Here is a 27955-nt window from a genome sequence, read left to right as displayed (position 1 = left end):
AACGCCTGGGCATGCTCCTGATGAGGTGGCGGATGGTCTCCTGAGGGATCTCCTCCCAGACCTGGACTAAAGCATCCGCCAACTCCTGGACACTGTGGTGCAACGTGGCGTTGGTGGATGGAGCGAGACATGATGTCCCAGATGTGCTCGATTGGATTCAGGTCTGGGGAACAGGCGGGCCAGTCCATAGCATCAATGCCTTCCTCTTGCAGGAACTGCTGACACACCAGCCACATGGGGCCTAGCATTGTCTTGCATTAGGAGGAACCCAGGGCCAACCGCACCAGCATATGGTCTCACAAGGGGTCTGAGGATCTCCTCTCGGTACCTAATGGCAGTCAGGCTACCTCTTGCGAGCACATGGAGGGCTGTGCGGCCCCCCAAAGAAATGCCACCCCACACCATGACTGACCCACCGCCGAACCGGTCATGCTGGAGGATGTTGCAGGCAGCAGAACATTCTCCACGGCGTCTCCAGACTGTCACGTCTGTCACATGTGCTCAGTGTGAACCTGCTTTCATCTGTGAAGAGCACAGGGCGCCAGTGGCGAATTTGCCAATCTTGGTGTTCTCTGGCAAATGCCAAACGTCCTGCACGGTGTTGGGCTGTAAGCACAACCCCCACCTGTGGACGTCGGGCCCTCATACCACCCTCATGGAGTCTGTTTCTGACCGTTTGAGCAGACACATGCACATTTGTGGCCTGCTGGAGGTAATTTTGCAGGGCTCTGGCAGTGCTCCTCCTGCTCCTCCTTGCACAAAGGCGGAGGTAGCGGTCCTGCTGCTGGGTTGTTGCCCTCCTACGGCCTCCTCCACGTCTCCTGATGTACTGGCCTGTCTCCTGGTAGCGGCTCCATGCTCTGGACACTACGCTGACAGACACAGCAAACCTTCTTGCCACAGCTCGCATTGATGTTCCATCCTGGATGAGCTGCACTACCTGAGCCACTTGTGTGGGTTGTAGACTCCGTCTCATGCTACCACTAGAGTGAAAGCACCGCCAGCATTCAAAAGTGAACAAAACATCAGCCAGGAAGCATAGGAACTGAGAAGTGGTCTGTGGTCCCCACCTGCAGAACCACTCCTTTATTGGGGGTGTCTTGCTAATTGCCTATAATTTCCACCTGTTTTCTATTCCATTTGCACAACAGCATGTGACATTTATTGTCAATCAGTGTTGCTTCCTAAGTGGACAGTTTGATTTCACAGAAGTGAGATTGACTTGGAGTTACATTGTGTTGTTTAAGTGTTCCCTTTATTTTTTTGAGCAGTGTATATATATACACGAGATATTTAGTTATAATATATATATATTTATATATATAGTTGAAGTCGGAAGTATACATACACCTCAGCCAAATAAATGCAAACTCAGTCTCCACAATTCCTGACATTTAATCCAAGTAAAAATTCCCATTTCACATTTACAGAATAATATTTTAGAGAATGATTTATTTCTGCTTTTATTTCTTTCATCACATTCCCAGTGGGTCAGAAGTTTACATACACTCAATTAGTATTCGGTAGCATTGCCTTAAACATTGTTTAACTTGGGTAGCATTGTTTAACTTGGGTCAAACGTTTCGGGTAGCCTTCCACAAGCTTCCCACAATAAGTTGGGTGAATTTTGGCCCATTCCTCCTGACAGACAGAGCTGGTGTAACTGAGTCAGGTTTGTAGGCCTCCTTGCTCGCACACGCTTTTTCAGTTCTGCCCACAAATCTTCTATAGGATTGAGGTCAGGGATTTGTGATGGCCACTCCATCAGACTCGTCAGTCTATTCTTGTTCTGAGAAATGAAGGCTATTCCATGCGTGAAATTGCCAAGAAACTGAATATCTCGTACAACGCCGTGTACTACTCACTTCACAGAACAGCGCAAACTAGCTATAACCAGGAAATAAAGAGGCGTGGGAGGCCCCGGTGCATAACTGAGCAAGAGGACAAGTACATTACAGTGTCTAGTTTGAGAAACAGACACCAGTCTCAACGTCAACAGTGAGAGGCGAAATTTCAAACTATAGTTTTGGCAAGTCGGTTAGGACATTTACTTTGTGCATGACACAAGTAATATTTCCAACAATTGTTTACAGACAGATTGTTTCACTTATAATTCACTGTATCATAATTCTAGTGGGTCAGAAGTTTACACTAAGTTGACTGTGCCTTTAAACAGCTTGGAAAATTCCAGAAAATTATGTCATGGCTTTAGAAGCTTCTGATAGACTAATTCACATAATTTGAGTCAATTGGAGGTGTACCTGTGGATGTATTTCAAGGCCTAACTTCAATCTCAGTGCCTCGTTGCTTGACATCACGGGAAAATCAAAAGAAATCAGCCAAGACCTCAGAAAAAAATTGTAGATCTCCACAAGTCTGGTTCATTCTTGGGAGCAATTTCCAAACGCCTGAAGGTACTGTGTTCATCTGTACAAATAGCATGGGACCACGCAGCCGTCATACCGCTCAGGAAGGAGACACGTTCTGTCTCCTAGAGATGAACGTACTTTGGTGCCAAAAGTGCAAATCAATCCCAGAACAACAGCAAAGGACCTTGTGAAGATGCTGGAGGAAAACAGGTACAAAAGTATCTATATCCACAGTAAAACGAGTCCCATATCGACATAACCTGAAAGGCCGCTCAGCAAGGAACAAGCCACTGCTCTAAACTCGCCATAAAAAAAGACAGACTACAGTTTACAACTGCACATGGGGACAAAGGTCGTACTTTTTGGAAAAATGTCCTCTGGTCTGATGAAACAAAATATTACTTTTTGGCCATAATGACCGTCGTTATGTTTGGAGGAAAAAGGGGGATGCTTGCAAGCTGAAGAACACCATCCCAACCGTGAAGCACGGGGGTGGCAGCATCATGTTGTGGGGGTGCTTTGCTGCAGGAGGGACTGGTGCACTTCAGAAAATAGACGGCACCATAAGGGAGGAAAATGTTGTGGATATATTGAAGCAGCATCTCAAGACATCAGTCAGGAAGTTGAAGCTTGGTTGCAAATGGGTCTTCCAAATGAACAATAACCCAAAGCATACTTCCAAAGTTGTGGCAAAATGGCTTAACTTGTTATGGCTGGGGGCAGTATTGAGTAGCTTGGATGAATAAGGTGCACAGAGTAAACTGCATGCTACTCAGGCCCAGTTGCTAATATATGCATATTATTAGTTTTGGATAGAAAACACTCTGATGTTTCTAAAACTGTGAGTATAACAGAACTCATATGGCAGGCAAAAACCTGAGAAAAAAATCCAACCAGGAAGTGGGAAATCTGAGGTTTGTGTCTACAGTGTCTATGGGGTCAAATTGCACTTCCTAAGGCTTCCATTAGATGTCAACCGTCTTTAGAACCTTGTTTGATGCTTCTACTGTGAAGGAGGGGGGAATGAGAGGGGATTGAGTCAAAGGTCTGGCAGAATGGCATGAGCTGGTCATGCGCGTTCACGTGAGAGTTAGCTTGAGTTCCATTGCATTTCTGAAGACAAAGGAATTCTCCGGTTGGAACAATATTGAAGATTCATGATAAAAACATCCTAAAGATTGATTCTATACATCATTTGACATGTTTCTACGAACTGTAATAACTGTTTTAACTTTTCGTCTGAACTAAGCAATCGCGCATTGAGCATTTGGATTACTGGGCTAAACGCGTGAACAAAAAGGAGGTATTTGGACATAAATGATGGACTTTATCAAACAAATCAAACATTTATTGTGGAACTGGGGTTCTGGGAATGCATTCTGATGAAGATCATCAAAGGTAAGTGAATATTTATAATGTTATTTCTGACTTCTGTTGACTCCACAACATGGCGGATATCTGTATGGCTTGATTTGTGGTCTGAGCGCTGTACTCAGATTTTTGTATATAAATATGAACTTAATCGAACAAAACATACATGTATTGTGTAACATGAAGTCCTATAAGTGTCATCTGATGAAGATCATCAAATTTTTGTGATTCATTTTCTCTCTATTTCTGCTTTATGCGACTCCGCTCTTTGGCTGAAAAAATGGCTGTGTTTTTCTGTCACTAGAGGTGCAGACCTAACATAATCGTTTGGTGTGCTTTCGACGTAAAGCCTTCTTGAAATCGGCCACTGTGGTGGGATTAACAACAAGTTTATCTTTAAAATTGTGTAAAATACTTCTATGTTTGAGGAATTGTAATTATGAGATTTCTTTTGTTTTGAATTTGGTGCCCTGTTGTCATATCGATCCCGTTAGCGGGATTCAAGCCATAAGAAGTTTTAAGAACAACAAAGTCAAGGTATTGGAGTGGGCATCACAAAGCCCTGACCTCAATCCTATAGAAGATTTGTGGGCAGAACTGAAAAACCGTGTGCGAGCAAGGAGGCCTACAAACCTGACTCAGTTACACCAGCTCTGTCAGGAGGAATGGGCCAAAATTCACCCAACTTATTGTGGGAAGTTTGTGGAAGGCTACCCGAAACGTTTGACCCAAGTTAAACAATTTCAAGGCAATGCTACCAAATACTAATTGAGTGTATGTGAACTTCTGACCCACTGGGAATGTGATGAAAGAAATAAAAGCAGAAATAAATCACTCTCTCTACTATTATTCTGACATTTCACATTCTTAAAATACAGTGGTGATCCTAACTGGCTTAAGACAGGGATTTTTTACTCGGGTTAAATTTCAGGAATTGTGAAAACTGAGTTTAAATTTATTTGGCCAAAGGTGTATGTAAACTTCTGACTTCAACTGAATATATATATATATATATATATATATATATATATATATATATATATATATATTTTTGTAAAAAAATAAATAATGTTTTATTTGTGGTAACAATATTTCATATTTTACACAAGTGAAAAACCCATGCAAAAACCGAAAAAATATAATTTAGAGTTGAATTGAAGTTGGTGTTAGCTGTGACAGTAGGGAGATTCGATTTTTCAATGTACGTCAGCAGACCCTAACTTAAGTCTGCTAACACTAGCTTTTTATCAAAATTCCATGTTGCCTAGCATTGCCAACTATCAATGACGACAGAGCATTTTGGTCAAGGAATGAAATTCTGATTTGTTTTGGCTCGATTGGTTTGTTTTAGTTCAACCTATGATGTCAATCAGTCAGGAGTCAAAGCAAAAGCTGTCAGTGAAAACATGTAAAATGACTGCTGCCCCTGCCATACCTTGCTGCCCACCACCTGGCTTCACTGCCCTGGCTGTGGACACTGTGGCTGCCCCTGCCAAGGTCAAACCCTGCATGACTCGCAGAAGACCACCAGCCTTTGCTGACCCAGAAGCTGCTTCTACGGCTGGCCCTGGAATGATTTGTCATGATTCTGTACAACATGCACCTGAGGATCTGCGCCGAGGTGAGAACACATGATACTTGTTGGATATGACCGAAGTGTGATTCTGATGCGTCTTCTTAATGTACTAATATAGTTACAGCAATACGTCTCCCAGCATCTTTAAAAGGATCATCGGTCTCATTCTATTCCTCTGTTTTCCTGTTCTCTCAGGAGAAGGCCGAGCTGAAGATGAAGTGCTGTCAGCTCCACACTGAGTTGCTGAGGGAGGAGAGGGCTGTTCAGAGGGCAGAGGAGTGGGTCCACGAGAACCAAGACAACCTGCCCAAGCTGGAGAACATTCTCCTGGCTAAGGTTGAACCAATGCACTGGCTCACTGACGACCGTCGTTGACAAGACAGAGGAGCTGCGGCACAAGGAAGAGGCGCAGCGGCTCATCCAGGGATACCAGGAGCACTATGCCAGCCTGGAGCATGAGAAGGTTCAGGTGGTCTTGGAGGAGGAGACCAAGGAGGAGAAGGAGGTGATCTTGGAGGAGGCAACCAAAGAGAAAAAGAAGATCAAGAAGAAATCCAGCTGCTTCAGGGGATATTCTTGCTCAGAAGAACATAAGAGGATGACTTTGAGTAGGTGAAGAAGAGAAGAGCAGAGAATTGAAGAGAAGAGAAATTAAGTGATGAGAAGAGAAGAGGAAGTGCCACAATATTCCTTTGCCATTGATTGTTCGCAAATAAATAAATACTTTGTTTAACTAAAAGCATACAAGCCGCCTGTACCTGTTCGCGGTGGTTCTTGCATCTTTTCTTCAGACATATACTTTGACTAAATTCTATGAGGGAGGATTATGGTTAGAAAATACTTAAAAGTTACTGGGTTATATAAAACAGCTGACAAATTAATCAAGGCTTATTGATGAACAAATCCCATTGTGAAAGCAAAATGACGAGCCTATGTTATGCAGTGTTCCTCCTGATCTATAACAACGTGTTTGCTGTAATCTAGCGACATTTCTACATACTGAGACAGTTGCCCCTAAATTCAACTTATAAAAAAGGTAGGGTAAAATGCTTTGGAGCCGTCACTAAGAAATAGCCTACAACTATAGATAGCACTGATAAGCACTGTCAAAATACCAAGACATATTGTGTGACCTATTAAATAGTGTTAGAATAGTGTACTTTTCTCTCATAGAGAATATAGAGTATACAGTAGAAAACTCGCCAGAAGGGACTTCACTACAACAATCACTGCACTGTTGACCATTGCATTAATACAGTCTAGCTGTACTTCTGGCGACTTCCTTGTCTGACTCGGAAATGGACAAAGACGAAGCGTTACCCCTGTAAATAAATGGCCGACGGCAAAGGACATTTTGTAAGTGAAGGCTGGTCCTCACATGGAGCGATAGCCCTGTAGCGTGTCACCTGGTGTCAAGGACAACGTGAATGACAGGAAATTGCACTGGGGGATCTGGACTGAGCAGAGACATTCCACACTGTATCCGACATACTGTATCCGACATACTGTATCCGACATACTGTATCCGACATCCTGCGTCAGTATGTCTCCTTTAGCGTGTCTCAAAGAGAGCGGCAACATGTTCAGAGATATTAGTTAAAGTTTTAGACTATAAATATCAGGTTGCGGTTGTCTTATCAACTTTCCATCTGCCTTAGAGCAAGACTTGTACAACAGATCTCATTAGCTATAACAACTTCATCAGCAGTAGGGCTCACTTTGCATTTAGACCAGGACCAGAGTTGGTTGTATCAAATCACATACATCTAATATTTAGAGATCGGCCTATCAGTAAAGCTCTGCTGGGAGTTCACGTGTACAGTACGCGGGTCGGGTCTCTCCGTTGAATCATGTTTTGGCAGTTCAAAAGGCCATTTCCATGGCAATGAGCCCCAGCAGATAGACGGAAGAGAAGTACATGTTATTGGTCACACACAGGACAAGAAGGGCATCGTACTGTTGGTGGGGATAAGCGGAGATCGAACACACTGGCTACAGTGACTGCTTTGAAGAAGGAATTGGCAGTAAAAAAATAACTGTCACTGCGGAACAACCTAAAGTTGTCATCAACCTATTAAACATAGTGTCATATCCGGCTAGCTAGGATAGGCTATTATCCCCTTTTGTATTTTCAGACATATTTGTGTGTTTGTACGTGCTCAAAGCAGTACTTCTGGGGAATTTAGGATTGGAGTGTCCAGTCACGTATTAGTCTATAGATGACGTCCAGGCTACTTTGAGGTGGCACCCTTTGTCACACACACACACACATCCCCTCTCTGACCTATTTCTCTGGTTGGCTGAATGACTGGAAAGGGCGCTCTTTTAGAACCAAACAAGGACAAGGGATTTGTGTGTCACAGTGTGTTTAGAGAAGCACATCCCCTCACCATAACGTACAGTACACACACACACACACACACACACACACACACACACACCATCCTAAATCATGTCCTGTGATTGAAAATCCCCTTCATACTATGCTACTATAAGCAGAAAACGGTTTGTCGGATCATATCATAGCATCCTTGCTTTAAACACACTCCTGTCTCCGTCAAACCCCTCTGCTTAGACTACACGTACGCTAGCCAGCTCTCATTTCCAATGGATTTGCTCTGCTGGTCATATCAACGCAATAATTGTGTCTGTTTTACCACTCTAACAGCATTACTCAAGAATATTTCCTTTACAGTGGGGTTTCATAAACTGGGCCCTGGGCATGTGAGAGGTGCGATGGTAGATTTTTCATATTGGTCTGGGGCTGAAAACGTTTAAGAACCCCTGCTTTACAGATAAGGCCATCGCTCTAATTGCTCTAATTGTGAGCAAAATAAGTGCTCCTCTCAGTTCAATGCCAAAGCTGTTTTGTTATAGTTATACAACCAGCCCACATAAAACATCTTAATCCTGAGGTCAGGGAGTGATCATGATCTTTCTATCCATGTGTGGCCTCTACATTTGAAAGATTTGTGTTGGTCTAAAGAACCTGTCACAATGAAGTCTCACATTGCAAACCTTCAGACAGAGGGCCTGAGAGGAATCAAGGCCATACCAACAATACCATCCCCATAGCCTTTCCTGAAGCCTTTGAACTGGGACGTGCTTAGCAATTACTGGCTGTTAATGGGGCCCTGGTGTGGGCAGGAACCAGGAAGTGATGATAGGAAGCGGTGGCAAATGGATGGTGTACGGCTGCAGGCATGGCCATTCTGCACGTCTACCCCACTGCCCACTGCTTGGGCGAAGCGAAGGCGTTGGGGGTTAGCTAAGGCGTACACATATGTGCAGACACACTCCGATACAATCACACAGACGTCACACATACCGCACTACTGGAGTTGGTGTGATACATATAACTGAAGAAAGCTGTCAGCTGTTAAATACTGTATTCTCCGCACAGACGGAGCACAGTAAACTTATCTTGCTTTTAACTTCTTGATGAGTTATCAGTCAGCGAGTGTTAAAACTAGGCCTATCCAAGTTCTCTTACCTCTTGATGAGCTTGATGGACTTGAAGGCCTCGTCCATGTTTCCGATGGTCAGGTAGAAGCTAAAGTTGAGCATGGCATCGCGGGTGGCCTTTTCACAGTTCTCCAGGCCCTGAAAGTCCCGGAGGGCTCGTCTGGACACCATGTGGGGGGACTGGGCAGCCGGGGCTGAGGCCTGGGCCAGGGATGGAGATTGGGTGGGGTCTGGAGCTTGGGCCTCCTCCGTCTCAAGATCCCTCTCACCTGGCTGGGTGTTGATGAGATAACCAAGAATTAGCTATTTCAATACAATGTGACTATATAGATTTTGTGTTGTGCTTCCATGGGGTCTAGTTCTTTAATGCATTGATTGTCCAATCTCATCTCTGTTTCAAACACTTCACACCCGAATATGAAAATTCCCCACACAAACAATACTAATGTATAACTAAACCATGTGGTTTGTACTGATGAACACTTTAGAGCAAAAAAAATCAACATAATGGTTGGAGTGGGGTAAGATAAAGTTGTTTTATTTCATGATTTTTTTTTCAGGAAACTCTTTCTTTTCTCCAGAGATAGAATCTGGCTCTTGAAGCCTTTTTCTATTATAGCGTGATAACTTTCAATACTGGCAGCCGACTCGATTACACACAGGTAAGATGAAAGAATTTGGCTCCTTGATTAGGAAGGGAAAATGACACGCACAGACACACGCGCACACACACTAATGTAGCAACACCCAGTCCTTCATCATAGAAGAGTAGTCTCAATGAAAGGAAACATCCTCAGATATGAGATCTAGGGCTAGTAGGGAGACACAGACAAGAAAGGAATCAAAAACAGTGGAAATAGACATCTAAGAAGACATTGATCGTATCCAACCAGTGGAGTAAGCCACAGATATCCGATCCAATGTTATATGTCATTCTATGCCACAAGCTACAAAACATGGACCCTACAATTCTGGCTTATGCATCTGAATACTGTGGTGCATTCTTCCTATGTAAAAACGAATTTCACTATGGATGGTCTAGATTACATTGTCCTGTTAATTATTATGACACAATGGAGGTTTTACAATGCCACAAGCCTAGGAAAAGAGGGTAGGACTATGGAAAAGCCGAGGAAATTTGCAGCACTGACTAACTGAAGGGGCAGTAGATACTTACTTCTGGTAAAGAGATACCACCCCTCCGAAACAACAGCTGGTGTGAATGGAAGCCAAGCACAAACAGACATGCATATGCACATGAAATGACAAATTCACATACACTCAAGAAAGAGAGGGAAGAAGAGCCCAAGCAAAGATTATGCAAAATGAAAAGAAAGACTAACCGAGTTTTATGAGCATAACCTCTGAGGGATAAGATGGGGAAGAGAAGCAAGAGAGCAACCCTACCTTACAAGTGATTTACAGATGTAGGATCTTAATTTGATCACTCTTTTGTTGATGAGAATTTGCCTGCACAGCAGGTTTAAAAAGGCTTCTAAAATGTGCAATTTCCACTTAAGAATTTCAGACTTGATTTGCAGTAATGTAAAATGTATCAACTCCTACAAAAAATGTCCATGAATTATAATCCACATAATAATTCAGATTTCCTGTTGCTACATTATTTTTTTCCTGCTGTAGCAAACTGTCTCAAATTAAGATCCTACATCTGTAGGCCTACTAAAAATCATGATAACATAATAAATCATATGAACAGTACGTCCCTGGTAAATTAGAAAATCAGTAAACAAAAGAGTAGCCATACAGTAAATAATGGCCTCACCTTAAGTAAAGGAATACCATTCAATACTCTGCAGGTAATGTACTTTACATTGGTCATTGTCCCTACCTTACAGGTGAAGTAGTAGTAGGGAACGTCCAGGGCCAGTAGGGCCTGCAGGCCGGCTGGTTTGGGGTAGGAGTCCTGCAGGAGGAGCCCATGTTCCTGAGTGCAGAAAAACGTCACCACGAGCACATCCACCTGTAGGAGACAGCAAATACATGCTATATGTTACATAGTTCATAGCACAGAGGACTCGGAACACACCATATACAGTACATACCGAACACATCCACACTTGATATGTATTCAGCGTTTCCCCTAGGATTCTTTTCAGCAGAGGTGGGAAAGGGGGGGGGGGGGGGGGGATTCTCAGGAGGTTTTGTAGAATGCTTATTAGAAGGTCACTTCTGGTGACTTTTTAAAAGGACATTAGATTCTAAAATGCATGACAATTGAATTATGTTGACACCATCTTAAATAGAATTTATGTGTGCCACTGCACTCTACTGAGATGATGAGGAGCAAGCAGTGGCTTTGCACTTGTGGATCTCATTCGTGCCACTGCTCTCTAGAATATATGCTGTAACTTGCCACTTTGTTCTTAAAGGGATAGTGCGAGATTTTGGCAATCAAACTCATTGAATACCATTTTTATGTCTCTGCGTGCAGTTTGAAGGAAGTTGAAGGTAGTTGTGCGAGCCCTTGCTGACTAGCGTTAGCGCAATGACTGCTTGCATGCTGTTCCCATAGACTTCCAGTCATTATACTAACGCTAGTTAGCAAGTGCGCTAACGCTAGTTAGCCACTTCCTTCAAGACACATAAAAATAGTATCCATGAGTTCCAGTCATTATACTAACGCTAGTTAGCAAGTGCGCTAACGCTAGTTAGCCACTTCCTTCAAGACACATAAAAATAGTATCCATGAGTTCATCTGACTCTGGGTAGAAAAAGGTCTTATTGCTAAAATCTCACCCTATCCCTTTAAAAGTGGGTCTCTGCAGAAATAAACAATACCAGTCAATAAGAAGAAGAGACTTGTTTGGGCCAAGAAACACGAGCAATGGACATTATGGACTGGTGGAAATCTGTCCTTTGGTCTGATGAGTCCAAATTTGAGATGAACGGATGATCTCCGCATTTGTGGTTCCCACCGTGAAGCATGGAGCAGGAGGTGTGATGGTATGTTGGTGCTTTGCAGGTGACAATGTCAGTGATTTATTTAGAATTCAAGGCACACTTGACCAGCATGGATACCACAGCATTCTGCAGTGATACGCCATCCCATCTTGTTTGGGCATAGTGGGACTATCATTTGTTTTTCAACAGGACAACACACCTCCAGGCAGTGTAAGGGCTATTTTACCAAGAAGGAGAGTGATGGAGTGCTGCATCAGATGACCTGGCCTCCACAATTACCTTATCTGAACCAAATTGAGATGGTTTGGGATGAGTTGGACAGCAGAGTGAAGGAAAAGCAGCCAACAAGTGCTCAGCATATGTGGGAACTCCTTCAATACTGTTGGAAAACCATTCCAGGTGAAACTGGTTGACAGAATGCCAAGAGTGTGCAAATCTGTCATCAAGGTAAAGGGTGGCTACTTTTAAGAATCTATAATATCAAATATATTTTGTTTAACACTTTTTTGGTTACTACATGGTTCCATATGTTATTTCATAGTTTTGAAAATAGTAAAATAAAGAAAAACCCTTGAATGAGAAGGTGTCCAAACTTTTGACTGGTACGGTATATAAATAAAAAAAAATGGAGGAAAAAAATGACAAAGGAAAATGAAAAAATATAGGAGGAACACTGGTATTGTATGCATGGTATTGTATTTTTCGAAATACATTCTGAAAACAGGCCTATAATATATTATTTGTTGTCAAATCTGGTTAATGTGATTGTACATTACAGTAAGTAACATTTTTTGTGTGGTGGTAAGTAGTACAATGAAGCCACCCCTACCCTGTCCAGATGGTCCATTTGGGGAGAGCTGACCAGTACCGTCTCACACACAAACAGACGAGGCTCGTTCTCGTCCCAGAAATGAGACACAGGACATCTCTCGCTCAGCTCTGTCAGTGGCCGTCTGGAACACACACACACACACATATTCAGTGAACACACACACACAGTCAAAAGAACACACATGGTCAAAAGAATGCACGCACACACACACACACACACACACACCTTTCTGTGTCGTCGGCCTGTGAGATGCCACTAGGCGGTCTACCAGTGAAGAAGTCAAAGTGAGAGAGTGTGTCCATCTCTACGTCATAGAAGTACATTCTGTGGTCAGGTCTCCCATTCACCTTAGAGGGAGAAATAATTCAGCAACAACATCAATCAACAACTTGGTAGAAGTACAATTTAACAGACTTGAAAGTGTAGCAATTCAAATAACTTCATTGCGAATTACAAGAGCAAAGTTTATCTATGAGATCCTTTGGGGAAGAAAAAAAAGTCAAGGTTCTATGTCTCGAAGTGTCCACTCACCTGAGTGACCAGGATGCTGACTTGGTTGCCGTTGGCGTTACACTTGACCGATTTCAGGGCTCCCAGATTAGGGGTCAGGTCCACTAGGTTCTTAGCACTGCAGTGGGCCTTGGCTTCTCTATACACACACATACAGTACAGACGTATATACAGTCTATACAATGACGTACACAATGAACCCTGAAAATTGTGCTGCAATATGCAATGACAAGGAGTAGTCTTTTGCTAGCTATGTATATCAACACAAAACAATGGAGACCTGCAAAACAAAATCAATTTGGCCAAGCTCATTCACTTACTACACTGGCTAATGACACTGATTTGAAAAAGTGGTTGTGCCATTACTAGTCATGTAATTTGAGAGGTTTTTATCTGTTTTTGTGGATACCTGCGAGTGAGGTCAAAGACCTTGATGTGAGCTGTGTCTGTTCCCACCACCAGGTAGCCCTGACACACACTGAGCAGCACAGGGTTGCCTTCAGCCTCAGAGAAGGCTAGTAACTGCTTCACTGTGCCCTGGGAGACAGAGTCAGAGAGATACACACGGCTTATTTACAATAGACAAAGACACACAATGCTCGTCTATAATATACAGAGAAGGATCTTAATTTGCTCCCTCTTCTGTTGCTGAAAATTATTTTCCTGCACAGAAGTGTATTTCAGGTTTAAAAAGGCTTCTAAAGTTTGCAATGTTCACCAATTTGCCCTAAAGAAAAATGTATCAACCCCGACAAAAACGTCCAGTAATTATAATCCACATAATAAGTTTACTGTTGCTGCAGGATTAATTACCTGCTGTAGAAAACTAGCTAAAAATTAAGCTACAGACAACAACAAAAAGAACACTGAACTAGATTTGACGGGAGCCTCGAAGCCGTAAGAGGCAGTATGCATACTGTGTGTGTGTGTGTGTGTGTCCGTGCGTGCATGCGTCTGTACGTATCTGCGTGTGCGTGACTGTGGATAGGCAGAGGGTTCCAGGTAAGGGGACTGACCTGTGGTGTGCGGACCTGGACTCTATTGGGCTCCACAGTGTAGATATTCTCATCATGCACAGCTAAGACCTGGGACTCACACAGGAAAGAGCCTGGGGACGAGCAGGACGGGAGAGGAGGGGAAATGGGAGGATTCACACAGGGCTTAACAACACTAAGCGTCTGTCTTAACGCAGTGCTTACGACCGTGTTATAAGTGCTTATGACCGTGTTATGCAGTGCCATGCTGGTGTTGAACAATGTTATCACTATGTAGCTGTGCAGCCACTTTACCTGTGTTGCGTAGAGTTGCCCCCGAGGGTTCGTACACAGTGACCTGCTTCCCGTTCCACACTGTGACTGTGTCCTGAACACACACCACGTAAACATCAGATGCCTAATATCTCAGTCAAAAAGACCACTCAACACACCTCACATACTCCTTAGATAAACACACCTGCTTGTGTGAGCCAGGCACAGTAAAAAAGTTTCACATTGAGCAGAAAACAAATTATTCGATAGCCTCCCAAGTCAAGCTAGACCAGGGGTTCCCAAACATTTTGGGCCTGTGACCCCATTTTGATTTTAAAAATATTGCGACTACAAAATGTAAAAAAAAAATAAAAAAAAAGGTGATGTAATCAACGACCAATGTTTCCTTCTTTAATTGGGGCTGTGACAGTCTATTACAAATCAGTCTGACAGTACTTTTGACATTATTTCAATGTGAAGGAAGAATGGTTTGAAGTGACTGAAACATATCAGAAAGGTATTGGGAAGTTCAGAAGATCATCAGGCAATAATTGTGTATGCTCTTCTGTGTAGAAAATAACATCTTCATTCCCACCCAGTCGGATTTAATGCCTGGTCTTGTCCACTCTAATAAGTCCTGCGTGGCTTGTGGGCATTGTAGAGGGAAACAGAAGACGCATACATATTCCTGAGTCTTTTCTTTCAGTGACGGGGTCATAAAAGATAGAGACACATTTGTAGGAAGAAACGGCTCTGTTTACATCAGAAACGTCTCTGTTTACATCAGAAACGGCTATGTTTATTACAACCGCACCTAGAGGCTATTCTATGAACCAAGTGCTGTATTATCATTTTTATACAATCATCTCGCGACCCCATTTTCAAATCAGGCGACCCCACATGGGGACCCGACCCCTGGTTTGGGAAACGCTGAGCTATACATACACAGTTGGTGAGCAGGGCACATCTTTGGCTGGTTTCCTTGGTAGCGGGACCCATTTTTGTCTGGTTACCTTGGTGACGGCTCACGGGACACATTTGGGGGCTGGTTAACTTGGTAACGGGACAAATGTTTGGACTGGTTACCTTGGTGACGCAGACACCCTTGATGTGCATGTCGGAACGCAGGGTGAGGTGGGAGTTGGTGTTGAACATTGTGAGGCTGAGCTGAGATGGGGTTAGCTGTACCGCTGCCACCTGCTGGCCGAAGTGGGCAGACATGACGTGCTCACAGAGGATCAGCACTGTGGTCACACTGTTGGCAGCCAGCAGGTTCAGGTTGGAGCCCCACTGGAAACAAACAAGACAATTGCAATCAGAGAACACATGAATGTAAAACTGTAATAACATAGTCACTGACTTATTTAACCGCACTCTATGAGTCCGGTGATCGTATTGTAGCCACAATCAGTGAAATTCAATATTTTAGACCAGGTGTCGACAAACGAAAAAGCACATTGGAAACTAATCTTGATTGGATCTGTCTAAACAAGGTGATGGAGAGGTGATGGACGAAGATATATCACACTGTGCCTGAGTCATCGCAAAGTTTCAATACAGTATAATGTAGTACTGTAGTATAATGTGGTACTGTAGTAAAGTAGTGTACCTGGAGCTGGGTGACATTGCCCTCGATCTCCGTGGGTGTCTGTAGTTTCCACTGGGCCTTGGTGTCTGTCCTGGTGTTGGGCTGGCTCACCATCCTCCACAGAGCTATACGCCCCCTGTTGGTGCCTGCAGCTAGGATCTCTGGAAAGACGCAGGGGAGTGAGGGCGACACCGTGAAACAATACAAATATGCCCAATTCTATGCCTAAATATGATTAAACAAAGAATTGCCTATTCGAGAGGTAAATGCATAGCATAGAATCTTGCCAACTCCTATGGTGGCCATTGTCATAAACAGTGTGCAGTAGAGACAACGGACATAGGAGTTGCTGGCAAGCTAACACAAACAGATCTGAGACTAGGCTAGTGGATGTATACTGTGTAATTGTAATCCATTTAACATAAGTCTACCATAGCTCACCATTAGCCCAAATTTTCAGAACACCAGTAATGTTCATTCCTACCTTTGGCTGTGCAGTAGGAGACACAGTTCAACACCTCTCCTTTCTCAAAGCCAAGGCTCTCATCCAGAGAAAGCACATAGTTGTCATCCCTCTCCAAGTCCCAGAGCCTACAACACAATGTATGTTAGCTACACAGTCAGTGTGTGTGTGTTTGGTTTTCCTATCCTTGTGGGGACCAGAAGTCCTCACAAGGATAGTAAAACAAGGAACATTTGGACAAGTGGGGACATTTTGCTGGTCCCCACAAGGAAAATTTTTATTTTAGACTTATGGGTTAGGGTTAGAATTAGGTTTAGGAGTTAAGGTTAGAGGTTAGAGGTTAAGGAAAATAGTATTTTGAATGGGAATCAATTGTTTGGTCCCCACAAGTATAGTATTTTTTTCACATGCGCCGAATACAACCTTACCATAAAATGCTTACTTGTGTTGGTGTTGGTGTGTGTGTTTGTGTGTCTGACCTGATGACCTGTTCCCCTGTAGCTGTGATGAGGAGGCCTGTCTCTGTTGAAACGATGTCTGCGCTTTGGCCACTTTTTCCACTCAGCTTCACCTGTGACAACAGAACACATAAACACAGTCGCACACACACAAACTTGAATTGAAGTAATGGCCACAGAGGGGATGGCTGCCGTTTCACAGGCTCCTAGCCAACTGTGCTATTTTGTTAGATTTTTCACAATGTTTGCTACTCATTTTGTACTTAATGTTCCTGCTACCGTCTCTTAAGACCGAAAAGAGCTTCTGGACATCAGAACAGTGATTACTCACATGGACAAAGATTTTTGGACAAAGATTTTTTCTTTAATGAGTCCGACGCGAAGGATATCCTGCTTTGTCGAGACAAGGCCCAAATCCCCGTCATCCGAGTGAAGAAAAGACGGCGAAAAAGGGGGCGGAGGGTGCCTTGTAAGAATTAGCCGACGTGCAGGTAAACCACCACTACCCTTCATATTATTGGCAAACGTGCAATCATTGGAAAACAAATTGGACGATCTATGATTAAGATTATCCTACCAACGGGACATTAAAAACTGTAATATGTTAATACGCTAAACGACGACACAGATAATATAGACCTGGCTGGCTTCTACGTGCATCGGCAGGACAGAGCAGCTACGTCTGGTTAGTGTGTGTATTTGTCAACAACTGCTGGTGTGCGATATCTAATATTAAAGAAGTCTCGAGGTATTGCTCGTCTGAGGTAGAATACCTCATGATAAGCTGTAGACCACACTATCTACTAAGAGAGCTCTCATCTATATTATTCTTAGCCACCTATTTACCACCACAAACCGATGCTAAGACCGCACTCAATGAGCTGTATAAGGCCATAAGCAAACAAGAAAATGCTCATCCAAAAGTGGCACTCATAGTGGCCAGGGACTTTAACGCAGGCAAGCTTAAATCCGTTTGACCTCATTTATTTTCAGCATGTCACATGTGCAACCAGAGAAGAAAAGAACTCTAGTCCACCTTTACTCCACACACAGAGATGCATACAAAGCTCTCCAAGAAAAAACTAAAGCAGGAAGTACCAGTGACACGCTCAATACGGAAGTGGTCAGATGAGGCGGATGCTACAGGACTGTTTTGCTAGTACAGACTGGAATATGTTCTGGGATTCATCCAATGGCATTGGGGCGGCAGGTAGCCTAGTCGTTAGAGCGTTGGGCCAGTAACCGACAGGTTGCTAGATCATATCCCCAAGCTGACAAGGAAAAAATCTGTCATTCTGCCCCTGAACGACGGAGTTAACCCACTGTTCCTAGGCTGTCATTGTAAATAAGAATGTGTTCTCAACTGACTTGCCTAGTGAAATAAAAAATGTGAAAAATACAATTTGATATGTACCTTCATGAGCTCCTGGGCTCCCCCCTCAGGTCCCAGAGTGTACTGAGACAGCAAAAGGGTTTCCGTGACAACGGCCAGGACTTCTCTCCTCTTCAGATAGAAGAGCTTCTGGATGGAGCCATCCACACTGAGCACTGGGCTGCTCCTGCCATGCTCATCCACGCAGTGCACCTTGCCTAGGCACAGAGTCAATACACACACTTAGGCTAACACAGTGACAGTGCTGCTTCAAATGTACTTAATTACACTGGGCACAGGGATGCAAACTGCTGAGGGCCCAAAAAGGTGACACATTGTTTCACCACATGCAAAAAAAATCCCTGCTAGGGGGAAATGCAAATTTTAACTAATTAAACAACAAAGAATATGATCTACATGATCAGTCTCTGTGTGTGAAATAAAAAGTGGTTAATGTGAACCTAACTCACAGCTTAAAAATGTGAAGAAAGTAATCCAATGTTATTTGTTGCCTAGAATTTACTGCAAATGACACTCAAGTCTTGAGAGAAAACAATACACTAATTTGACCGCCTTTATAATAGAACGCTTGTGACCACACACACATCTAAATATTGCACTTGGGAAAAAAACATCTTACGCAGAAATAGAATGAAACAAAGAGGCATTCTATTTTTGCTCTATTTTGTGGACCCTGTAGTATGCATGTAGCACAAGGCTACATGTGTGCAGAAATAACATTCACTGAGTAAAAAATGTAATAGTCCCCCCTCACTCACAAGTGTTACTGTCAAGTTCAACACAAGAAAAGCAACATCTTTGGGCTACACTGCACATTATTACATTGTACACTTTCCACCTGTGGACATCTGTTCTACAATGTTCCAGCAGAGCATGATATCTTTTGTTGGCATAATTGATCTCTTTAAGGCAGAGTACACCTCGCATACCCCTTTTAATCCACTGTATTGAAAAAGAGAGAAAGTGTGTGGTGTTCCTTTCACCTCTAGTGGCACCCAGCTTAAGCCAGGCCCAGCTCCAGCTACACTTGTTTAACAAGCAATGACTCATTTTTACCTAATTCTCTCATTCTGAAAATTAACCACATACTGTAGAGGGAAAACATTAGTTCACAGATAGTAGTTAGCTAGTTAACATTTCACACAGATTGCCATGGTCCAGTAAGCAACTAACGCCTTATAACTTGAGGAAGAGCCAGGAGTCGTATAACGTTAACGTAAACTCACGTAAACTCGTACATCGCCTTGGTCCGTACAATTGCCCTTATTTTAGCGCCCCAAAAACGTAATACTTCCAGATCAACTGTAATGTCAATACCATTGTAAAGCACAATTTCTCCCCTTTCCAACAAAATCAATTACATGACCTAAACACTGCCCATTTCTGCATAATTCAAGCAGGCAATAAGCCCCGTCTGGTCTTTTTTTAAATGGCTATAAATCCATTACCATGCCGATCAACGCTTGAATAGAAACCTAGTTCACACCCCCCAATTTTGATGTCAACACAGTAGCTACAATCCCCTTAGTTTTCTTTGTAGCCTTGTTTGAATGTTGCGGTTGAGCACATTTGTACGGAATGGGGTGAGTTTACGTTACCAGTTAATACTATAGCGAATTGGTTAGGTGACTAACGCTAGTTGGCTAACGTTACAACATCAGATGAGCTAACGTATGTTAGCTGTCTGACTTTATTAGCCTGCTAATTTTCACACCATAAACTCAATTATTTGATCAGTTAAGTTGGCTAATGTTGCTCAACATTTCTCTGGCAAGCTAACTGATCATTAGATCCAGCTAGCAAGATAACCTGTTGAATCTATGGGGGCGCTATTTCATTATTGGATAAAAAAACGTGCCCGTTTTAAGCGCAATATTTTGTCACGAAAAGATGCTCGACTATGCATATAATTGACAGCTTTGGAAAGAAAACAGTCTGAAGTTTCCAAAACTGAAAAGATCTTATCTGTGAGTGCCACAGAACTCATGCTACAGGCGAAACCAAGATGAAACTTCAAACAGGAAATGAGCAGAATTTTTGAGGCTCTGTCTCCTTATATGGCTGTGAATGCGCCAGGAATGAGCCTGCCCTTTCTGTCGTTTCTTCAAGGTGTCTGCAGCATTGTGACGTATTTGTAGGCATATCATTGGAAGATTGGCCATAAGAGACTACATTTACCAGGGGTCCGCCCGGTGTCCTTTGTCTAAATTGGTGCGTAATCTTCAGCTGCAGGCATTTTCTCCTGGGATTCAGAAGGGAAAGCACACTTCCACGAACGATATATCATCGAAGAGATATGTGAAAAACACCTTGAGGATTGATTCTAAACAACATTTGCCATGTTTCAGTCGATATTATGGAGTTAATTTGGAAAAAAGTTCAGCGTTTTGATGACTGAATTTTCTGGTTTTTTTGGTAGCCAAACGTGACGCACCAAACGGAGCGATTTCTTCTAAACAAATAATCTTTCAGGAAAAACTGAACATTTGCTATCCAACAGAGTCTCCTCATTGAAAACATCTGAAGTTCTTCAAAGGTAAATTATTTTATTTGAATGCTTTTCTGGTTTTTGTGAAAATGTTGCCTGCTGAATGCTAACGCTAAATGCTACGCTAGCTATGAATACTGTTACACAAATGCTTGTTTTCCTATGGTTGAGAAGCATATTTTGAAAATCTGAGATGACAGTGTTGTTAACAAAAGGCTAAGCTTGAGAGCTAGCATATTTATTTCATTTCATTTGCGATTTTCATGAATAGTTAACGTTGCGTTATGGTAATGAGCTTGAGGCTGTATTCACGATCCCGGATCCGGGATGGCTAAGTGCAAGAGGATAAGTAACTTAACAATGCTAACAATACTTGTTCCACCACACTTTCTCCCTCACCTCAAACTTTCCAAATACTAGTTGTTTTCGGTTACAACTCATGAAGTACGCTTCATCACCTTCTCACTCCGTCGCCGTGGTCAGGCTTCTCACCTACCTCTTCGCTATTGTTCAGGGGACGCGCTGCTGTAAGTTAACCGGCAAAGGCATAGACACAAACTGCCTTTTCACTCTCTGCTGTCTTGCCAGAGCGCACGCTGATGCTGTAACTAGCAAATCGGTTGTCTCTTCAGTCACGTGCTGCATTCTGTTGTTATGTGAACGATTGGCTGAGCCCTGGATACAGTCAGTATTGCTACAAACGTGCATCAGTCGTTCGCATACAGCCAGTAGTCATCCAAAGCTCCCCGCCCAAACTTTTCTCATCGGATCTACACGAATCACATAGGTCACATATTTTGGATTCAAAACAGCGAATTTCGCCGAAATGTGACTACTTTGCATCCCTGTGGGCAGTGCACAAAAGCTAAACACACTCCAACTGTTGAGTGCCTGTTTTGGAGGAATTCCTCTACAGGACCTGAGGCGAGAGGTCTCTCACACACTCACACGCAGGGGAACAAAACACAGAGTTTGAGAGCGTCTAACCGTCTGCCGTGCCGATGTAGAACACCAGACCCTCCTGAGGACCTATCTTGAGCGGCGGTCCATTCCCAGCCTTCCTCCAGTTGAACATGTCCAGGGCACTCTCGTCCCCGCCCACTGCCGCCCGAGCCAGCATCGCCACATCCCTTGGAACCGACCACAAACACAGTTAGCATCATACACTGGGACAGGATCTTAGCGGAATGGTTTCCAAACTATGCATTGTGACACTGACACTAGCCTGAATCCCAGATCTGTTTGTGCAGTCTTGCCAACTACTATGGCCATTGTTACGCCAAACAATGATGTGACAATGGCCATAGGAGTTGGCAAAATAGCACAGCTAAGGTCTTTCAAATGTTAATCATTCTGACCCAGTGAATAAGCAAAACCATTTTTCTAGCTAGGACCCAGTCTTGAGCAACACCCAAGAGAAACAACTGCAATGCACCAGTGGGTTTGGGTCCCGACCAACAATTTGGGAGACAGTGCCTGGCTTAACGTACACTTGGCATTTATATGCTTAATAGCAGGGCGAGACAGTGTCAGTGCCATTGATTGACAACCCAAGATAATATGGATAAAATTAGTTGTCTTGCCTAAACATAATATTGACTAGTTGCATAAAACCACATGGGCTCTAAAATATTTATCCACATACAGTATATCTGGGTTCCCCAATAGGCGGCTCTCGGGCCAAATGCTGATTTTATTTGGCCATCCAATTTTTTTGAGCAATAAAATAAAAACTTGATATATCATTTTTGTTGTTGGACATAAAGGACTGTTAAATCACCAGGAACTCAGATCAAAGTCATTTTAATTTAGGGAAATCTGTTCCCAACTATTCCTACGCATAAATATAGAGGCATATGTGATTGTATCCCAATGTAATCAAGGTCTGTTTTTGTCAAATCCTATTTCTGTTTGGGCTTCTTGAGGCCAATTTGCAATGTACAAATTATTTATAACCATGTTCCTGTCTCCTGTCCACCCGCTCAAAAAAAAAAATCTACCCGCAGATTAATGTAATTGGGGGCCATTTCTGTATATCAATTGATGCATCTCTTTGTCAAGAGCATATGCAGAACAATAGCCTGCTCTGACTCAGAACCTTTTGGGGTACTTATACGGTTCTAGTAACTCACTCTCCCGGGGGTGCTGGTCTGAAGATACAGTAGGTTAAGGGCTTGGTGTAGTCGTGCTTCACTATGTGACTTCCCTGTAGTCTTCCTCGGGCGTCCACCTTCCATAACGCGAGAACTCCCATCTACACAGATCAACGACAACACATTCGAACACACATGCCAAATGGGCGATTCCAGCGTTATGGATATTACATTTGCAAGAAAAATCACAACTTTAATGTCTCACAGAACGGACAAACAAAATATAAATGAAACTTTTGATGTGTGTGTCCCCCTTGGGGTGTATACCCCTAAAAATGGACTTTTATATATTGACATGTTGTAAAAATGAAGCAAATAAGAAGCCTTATGGATGTTAAATGAAATGGACAAGTTTTTTTGAGGAAACTGGAATTATTAGCAAAGGTCTTAAGTCGAAACATGGATTGAACACATGGCTGAACACAAACATTTTTTGGGGGAAAATACTAATTTCCTTTATTACTTTAGAGGAAAAATGACTTATGGATGTTATAGGGGGGAAAGAATAGTCAGTTGTCCAACTGAATCTATTCAACTGAAATGTGTCTTCCACATTTAACCCAACCCCTCTGAATCAGAGAGGTGCGGGGGTCTGCCTTAATCGACATCCACATCTTCGGGCCCGGGGAATAGTGGGTTAACTGCCTTGCTCAGGGGCAGAACGACAGATTTTTACCTTGTCAGCTTGGGGATTCGATCCAGCAACCTTTCGGTTACTGGCCCAACGCTCTAACCACTAGGATACCTTCCGCCCCCCTCCGTTATGATGTTAGTCTGAAATAGACATTAAAATCTTAAAGATATCTTGAGAAAAATCTATCACAATACATTTGTTGTCACTTGGAAGGCTTTTTAAATGTCAGAAGAAGACATAGTGTCTTATCATTGCATAACTACAGGTAGCCTGAATAATATACAAGACCAGGCACCACACCCTAATAAGTTATTTTTATATCTTTATATAATAAAATTAACCTTTACCATTTCAATTTAGACCAGATTTTTTGGTATTAAAATGTTCCTGAAATATTGTAACAAAATATGCAAATGAGACATCACACAGTTGAAGTCGGAAGTTTACATACACTTAGGTCGGAGTCATTAAAACTAGTTTTTCAAGGACTACACAAATTTCTTGTAAACAAACTATAGTTTTGGCAAGTTGGTTAGGACATCTACGGTGTGCATGACAAATATTTTTCCAACAATTGTTTACAGACAGATTATTTCACTTATTATCCACTGTATCACAATTCCAGTAGGTCAGAAGTTTACACTAAGTTGACTGTGCCTTTAAACAGCTTGGAAAATTCCAGAAAATGATGTCATGGCTTTAGAAGCTTCTGATAGGCTAATTGACACCATTTGAGTCAATGTACCTGTGGATGTATTTCGAGGCCTACCTTCAAACTCTGTGCTTGACATCATGGGAAAATCAAAATAAATCAGCCAAGACCTCAGAAAAAAATTGTAGACCTCCACAAGTCTGGTTCATCCTTGGGAGCAATTTCCAAACGCCTGAAGGTACCACGTTCATTTGTACAAACAATAGCACGCAAGTATAAAACAGCATGGGACCACGCAGCCGTCATACCGCTCAGGAAGGAAACACGTTCTGTCTCCTAGAGACGAACGTACTTTGGTGCCAAAAGTGCAAATCAATCCCAGAACAACAGCAAAGGACCTTGTGAAGATGCTGGAGGAAACAGGTACAAAAGTATCTATATCCACAGTAAAACGAGTCCTATAGCGACATAACATGAAAGGCCGCTTAGTAAGGAAGAAGCCACTGCTCCAAACCCACCAGTAAAAAAACTAGACTACGGTTTACAACTGCACATGGGGACGAAGATTATATTTTTTGGAGAATTGTCCTCTGGTCTGATGAAACAAAAATAGAACTCTTTGGCTATAATAACCATCTTTATGTTCAGAGGAAAAAGAAGGGGGCTTGTAAGCTGAAGAACACCATCCCAACCGTGAAGCACGGGGGTGGCAGCATCATGTTGTGGGGGTGCTTTGCTGCAGGAGGGACTGCTGCACTTCACAAAATAGATGGAAGCATGAGGTAGGAAAATGATGTGGATATATTGAAGCAGCATCTCAAGAGATCAGTCAGGAAGTTAAAGCTTGATCGCAAATGGGTCTTCCAAATGGACAATGACCCCAAGCATACTTTCAAAGTTGTGGCAAAATGGCTTAACGACAACAAAGTCAAGGTATTAGAGTGGCCATCACAAAGCCCTAACCTCAATCCTATAGAACATTTGTGGGCAGAACTGAAAAAGAGTGTGCGAGCAAGGAGGCCTACAAACCTGACTCAGTTACACCAGCTCTGTCAGGAGGAATGGACCAAAATTCACACAACTTATTGTGGGAAGCTTGTGGAAGGCTACCCGAAACGTTTGACCCAAGTTAAACAATTTCAAGGCAATGCTATCAAATACTAATTGAGTGTATGTAAACTTCTGACCCACTGGGAATGTGATGAAAGAAATAAAAGCTGAAATAAATCACTCTACTATTATTCTGACATTTCACATTCTTAAAATAAAGTGGTGATCCTAACTGACCTAAGACAGGGAATTTTTACTTGGATTAAATGTCAGGAATTGTGACAAACTGAGTTTAAATGTATTTTATTTGGCTAAGGTGTATGTAAACTTCAGACTTCAAATGTACATGTGCCTATACTACAAATAGATGAGCCTTCATTTAAAAATGACACTCCAGGACTACTCACAGATTGTTGATAAACACTCTTCTCATCTTTCTATCTTAAAAAAAAACAGTACTACCATGTATGAGAAATGCATTTCAGCATATATTTTCCAAGAGAATCGTAGCTAGAACACAAAAATGCAACAATTGCTTCAGGGAAAGTCTGAAGAATAAATGCCAGAACAAGCACAAGCTTCTGAAGCTAAGATAAATACATCAATATCCATCACATCCACAACCGTTATGGATGTTAAGGATATCATACCACTGAAAAAGGATACTGACAATGAGAAGAGAGAAACCAATTATAGACCATATAAAACCTTGATGAAAGTTTGCATTACAGAGACTGTTAAGATGATCCAAAGTAAAAATTGTTATGGATGTTACATTGCATGTCTCAGTCACCCTCCCATCTTTACAAGACTGTAGAACACGCAAAGGAATCAAGACATTTCAATTTGGTCTGTATTGCTTCATTAACATCTCATCTGTGCAACTATAATAGCTGTTGGTGGAAAAACACACTCTGTGAGCTTTGTAAGAGCCACAAAACTTGTCAAATTAAGCCTGCACTTCAACGTATAGACTAAGGATAATTATGAATGTGGTTTTATTTGGAAATGACTAACTTTATTTGTGCATGCTCAGGTTGACTTTTACATGGAATAGCCCAAAGACGGAGGACTATGAAAATATCTTCACTACTTTTGATATTCTAGCATGTATTTCAAATGCTTAGTAGTCTGTGTGTGTGTGTGTGGTTTGTTTGTTTGTGTGTGTCTACTTGTCTGTGTTCACACGCACTCACCTGATCCCCGGTGATCAGGCGGCTGCCGGAGCTGCTCCACTCCAGCAGGGTGATGCAGGCAGTATGTGTGGCGGGCAGCGGCGTCTGCTCTCCAGAGGGGTGTGTGAGCAGCAGCACCTCGCCTGTCTCCCAGCCCAGAGCCAGCAGAGGCTTGGTGGGGTGCCAACACAGCACCGTGGGCTGGAAGGGACGGTCCACATGGCAGCTCCCTACGTGCTCCCCCTACATGATGACAGGAGAGCAGTTCAGTCAATCCATTAGTAGCAGTTTCATACTTGTCTACATCTTCTCCACTCTTCAAGTGTTTACTGGGGTTAAACGGTCTTCAAAAGGCAAAGTGCAGTGGGTTTATAATTCCCCTCAGCAATTGATAAACATGAAGCTATAGACTGATGTCTGATGTGACAATGCAGTCAGTCTATAGCATAATTTGGTCAGTTGCAGATTGAGGACAGGATGGGTGCAACTCTGACTAACTGCAGTGTGTGGTGAGGGGGGTTCACCTGTTGGAGGTAAAGGTCGATGTTGCCCCCGGTGGTGGGGCTGTTGGAGGCCACTGCTAGTACAGGCTGAGTGGGATGCCATGCCACCTGAGATGGGCCCCCGCTTGACTCAGGGGCCTCGATACGGTGATCAAAGTACACCGCCATGTCCCCAGTGCTCCCTTATCTGTAGAGAGGAAGAAAAGGAGGAAGAGGAACATTAGGAGGAGGAATGGAGGATGATGAGGAGAGGGGTCCCAAGAAAACTTACATTGTAAAATATGATGTATGTGTTGCATCAAGTGACTTAATCCGATAAACAAGCAACAGATTAGCCACTGCTGCTGTCAAGTAAGTTAGCTAGCTAACGTTTGCTAGCTAGAAACTGCTGGAATGATCACTCTGACATTTGGGCAGCTGGCGTTAGCTACCTGATAATTAAAACGGACATGTCCGTACAACTGGGTCCCCTAGTTAATTGTGACTTATGTGGATATTTATTGGACAAAGTTACAACAAAATGCAAGCTAGCTTACTTGGTATCTTCGCTATGCTAACTAAACATTGGCTACCAGCTAGCTAGCATTAGCTAGTTACCGTTAGCAAACGTTAATCCATTGGGGCCTTTTGCAAAAAATAGCATACCATGGTTAGCTCCCGTTAGCATTAAAACGGCTTGCTACAATTTACGAGGGATTTAGAGTTCCAAATGCTGAGAATAGAGAAGTTACCTGAAAAGCTTTCTTCTAGCTATGTGCAGTCCAAAAAAATGGTCAATAGTCGTAACAACATAAATGGCAACTGTCCACTGTTGTGGTTTTGCTCTGCTGCGGTGTGAAGGATAAAAGCGTCCTTTCTAGTTACCCCGACAACCTCATCGGAAAGGGTGGGCAAGGGTGAGTTCTTCTTCTTTGATATTGGATTGGCAGATCGTATCCAAACTTTAAGGAGCATTTACTGCCACCTACTGTACTGGAGTATGAGGCCAGTCACGGCCTACCTACATTAAATTATCTTCAATAGTCATGTTCCTCTCAGAAAATAGAGCCATAGACACCAATTCCCTCCCGTTTTTTCCTCCCACTACACCACCCAAACTCAAACCC

General features: G+C 42.8%; 1 protein-coding gene across 1 annotated transcript in view; it reads right to left on the bottom strand.

Moving 5' to 3' along the window:
* LOC139368165 (intraflagellar transport 140 homolog (Chlamydomonas)) overlaps positions 1 to 27718 on the bottom strand; it is a 58361-nt gene extending 30643 nt beyond the window's left edge. Inside the window, exons 1-18 of the mRNA XM_071106770.1 lie at positions 27581 to 27718; positions 26871 to 27036; positions 26368 to 26589; positions 22815 to 22936; positions 21670 to 21812; positions 18216 to 18391; positions 16823 to 16914; positions 16365 to 16471; positions 15902 to 16041; positions 15379 to 15582; positions 14335 to 14407; positions 14062 to 14153; positions 13455 to 13582; positions 13067 to 13184; positions 12761 to 12882; positions 12533 to 12656; positions 10631 to 10762; positions 8810 to 9054 (exon numbers count right to left, since the gene is read on the bottom strand). Of these exons, the coding sequence (XP_070962871.1) occupies positions 8810 to 9054; positions 10631 to 10762; positions 12533 to 12656; positions 12761 to 12882; positions 13067 to 13184; positions 13455 to 13582; positions 14062 to 14153; positions 14335 to 14407; positions 15379 to 15582; positions 15902 to 16041; positions 16365 to 16471; positions 16823 to 16914; positions 18216 to 18391; positions 21670 to 21812; positions 22815 to 22936; positions 26368 to 26589; positions 26871 to 27017 (2387 nt within the window). The 5' untranslated portion in view covers positions 27018 to 27036; positions 27581 to 27718. The remainder of the gene's footprint in view (positions 1 to 8809; positions 9055 to 10630; positions 10763 to 12532; positions 12657 to 12760; positions 12883 to 13066; positions 13185 to 13454; positions 13583 to 14061; positions 14154 to 14334; positions 14408 to 15378; positions 15583 to 15901; positions 16042 to 16364; positions 16472 to 16822; positions 16915 to 18215; positions 18392 to 21669; positions 21813 to 22814; positions 22937 to 26367; positions 26590 to 26870; positions 27037 to 27580) is intronic.
* Positions 27719 to 27955: the final 237 nt, after the last annotated feature.

This window comes from Oncorhynchus clarkii, chromosome 16 (genome assembly GCF_045791955.1).
Source record: "Oncorhynchus clarkii lewisi isolate Uvic-CL-2024 chromosome 16, UVic_Ocla_1.0, whole genome shotgun sequence".
NCBI classification, from domain to species: domain Eukaryota; kingdom Metazoa; phylum Chordata; class Actinopteri; order Salmoniformes; family Salmonidae; genus Oncorhynchus; species Oncorhynchus clarkii.
This window is presented reverse-complemented; position numbering and strand designations above follow the sequence as displayed.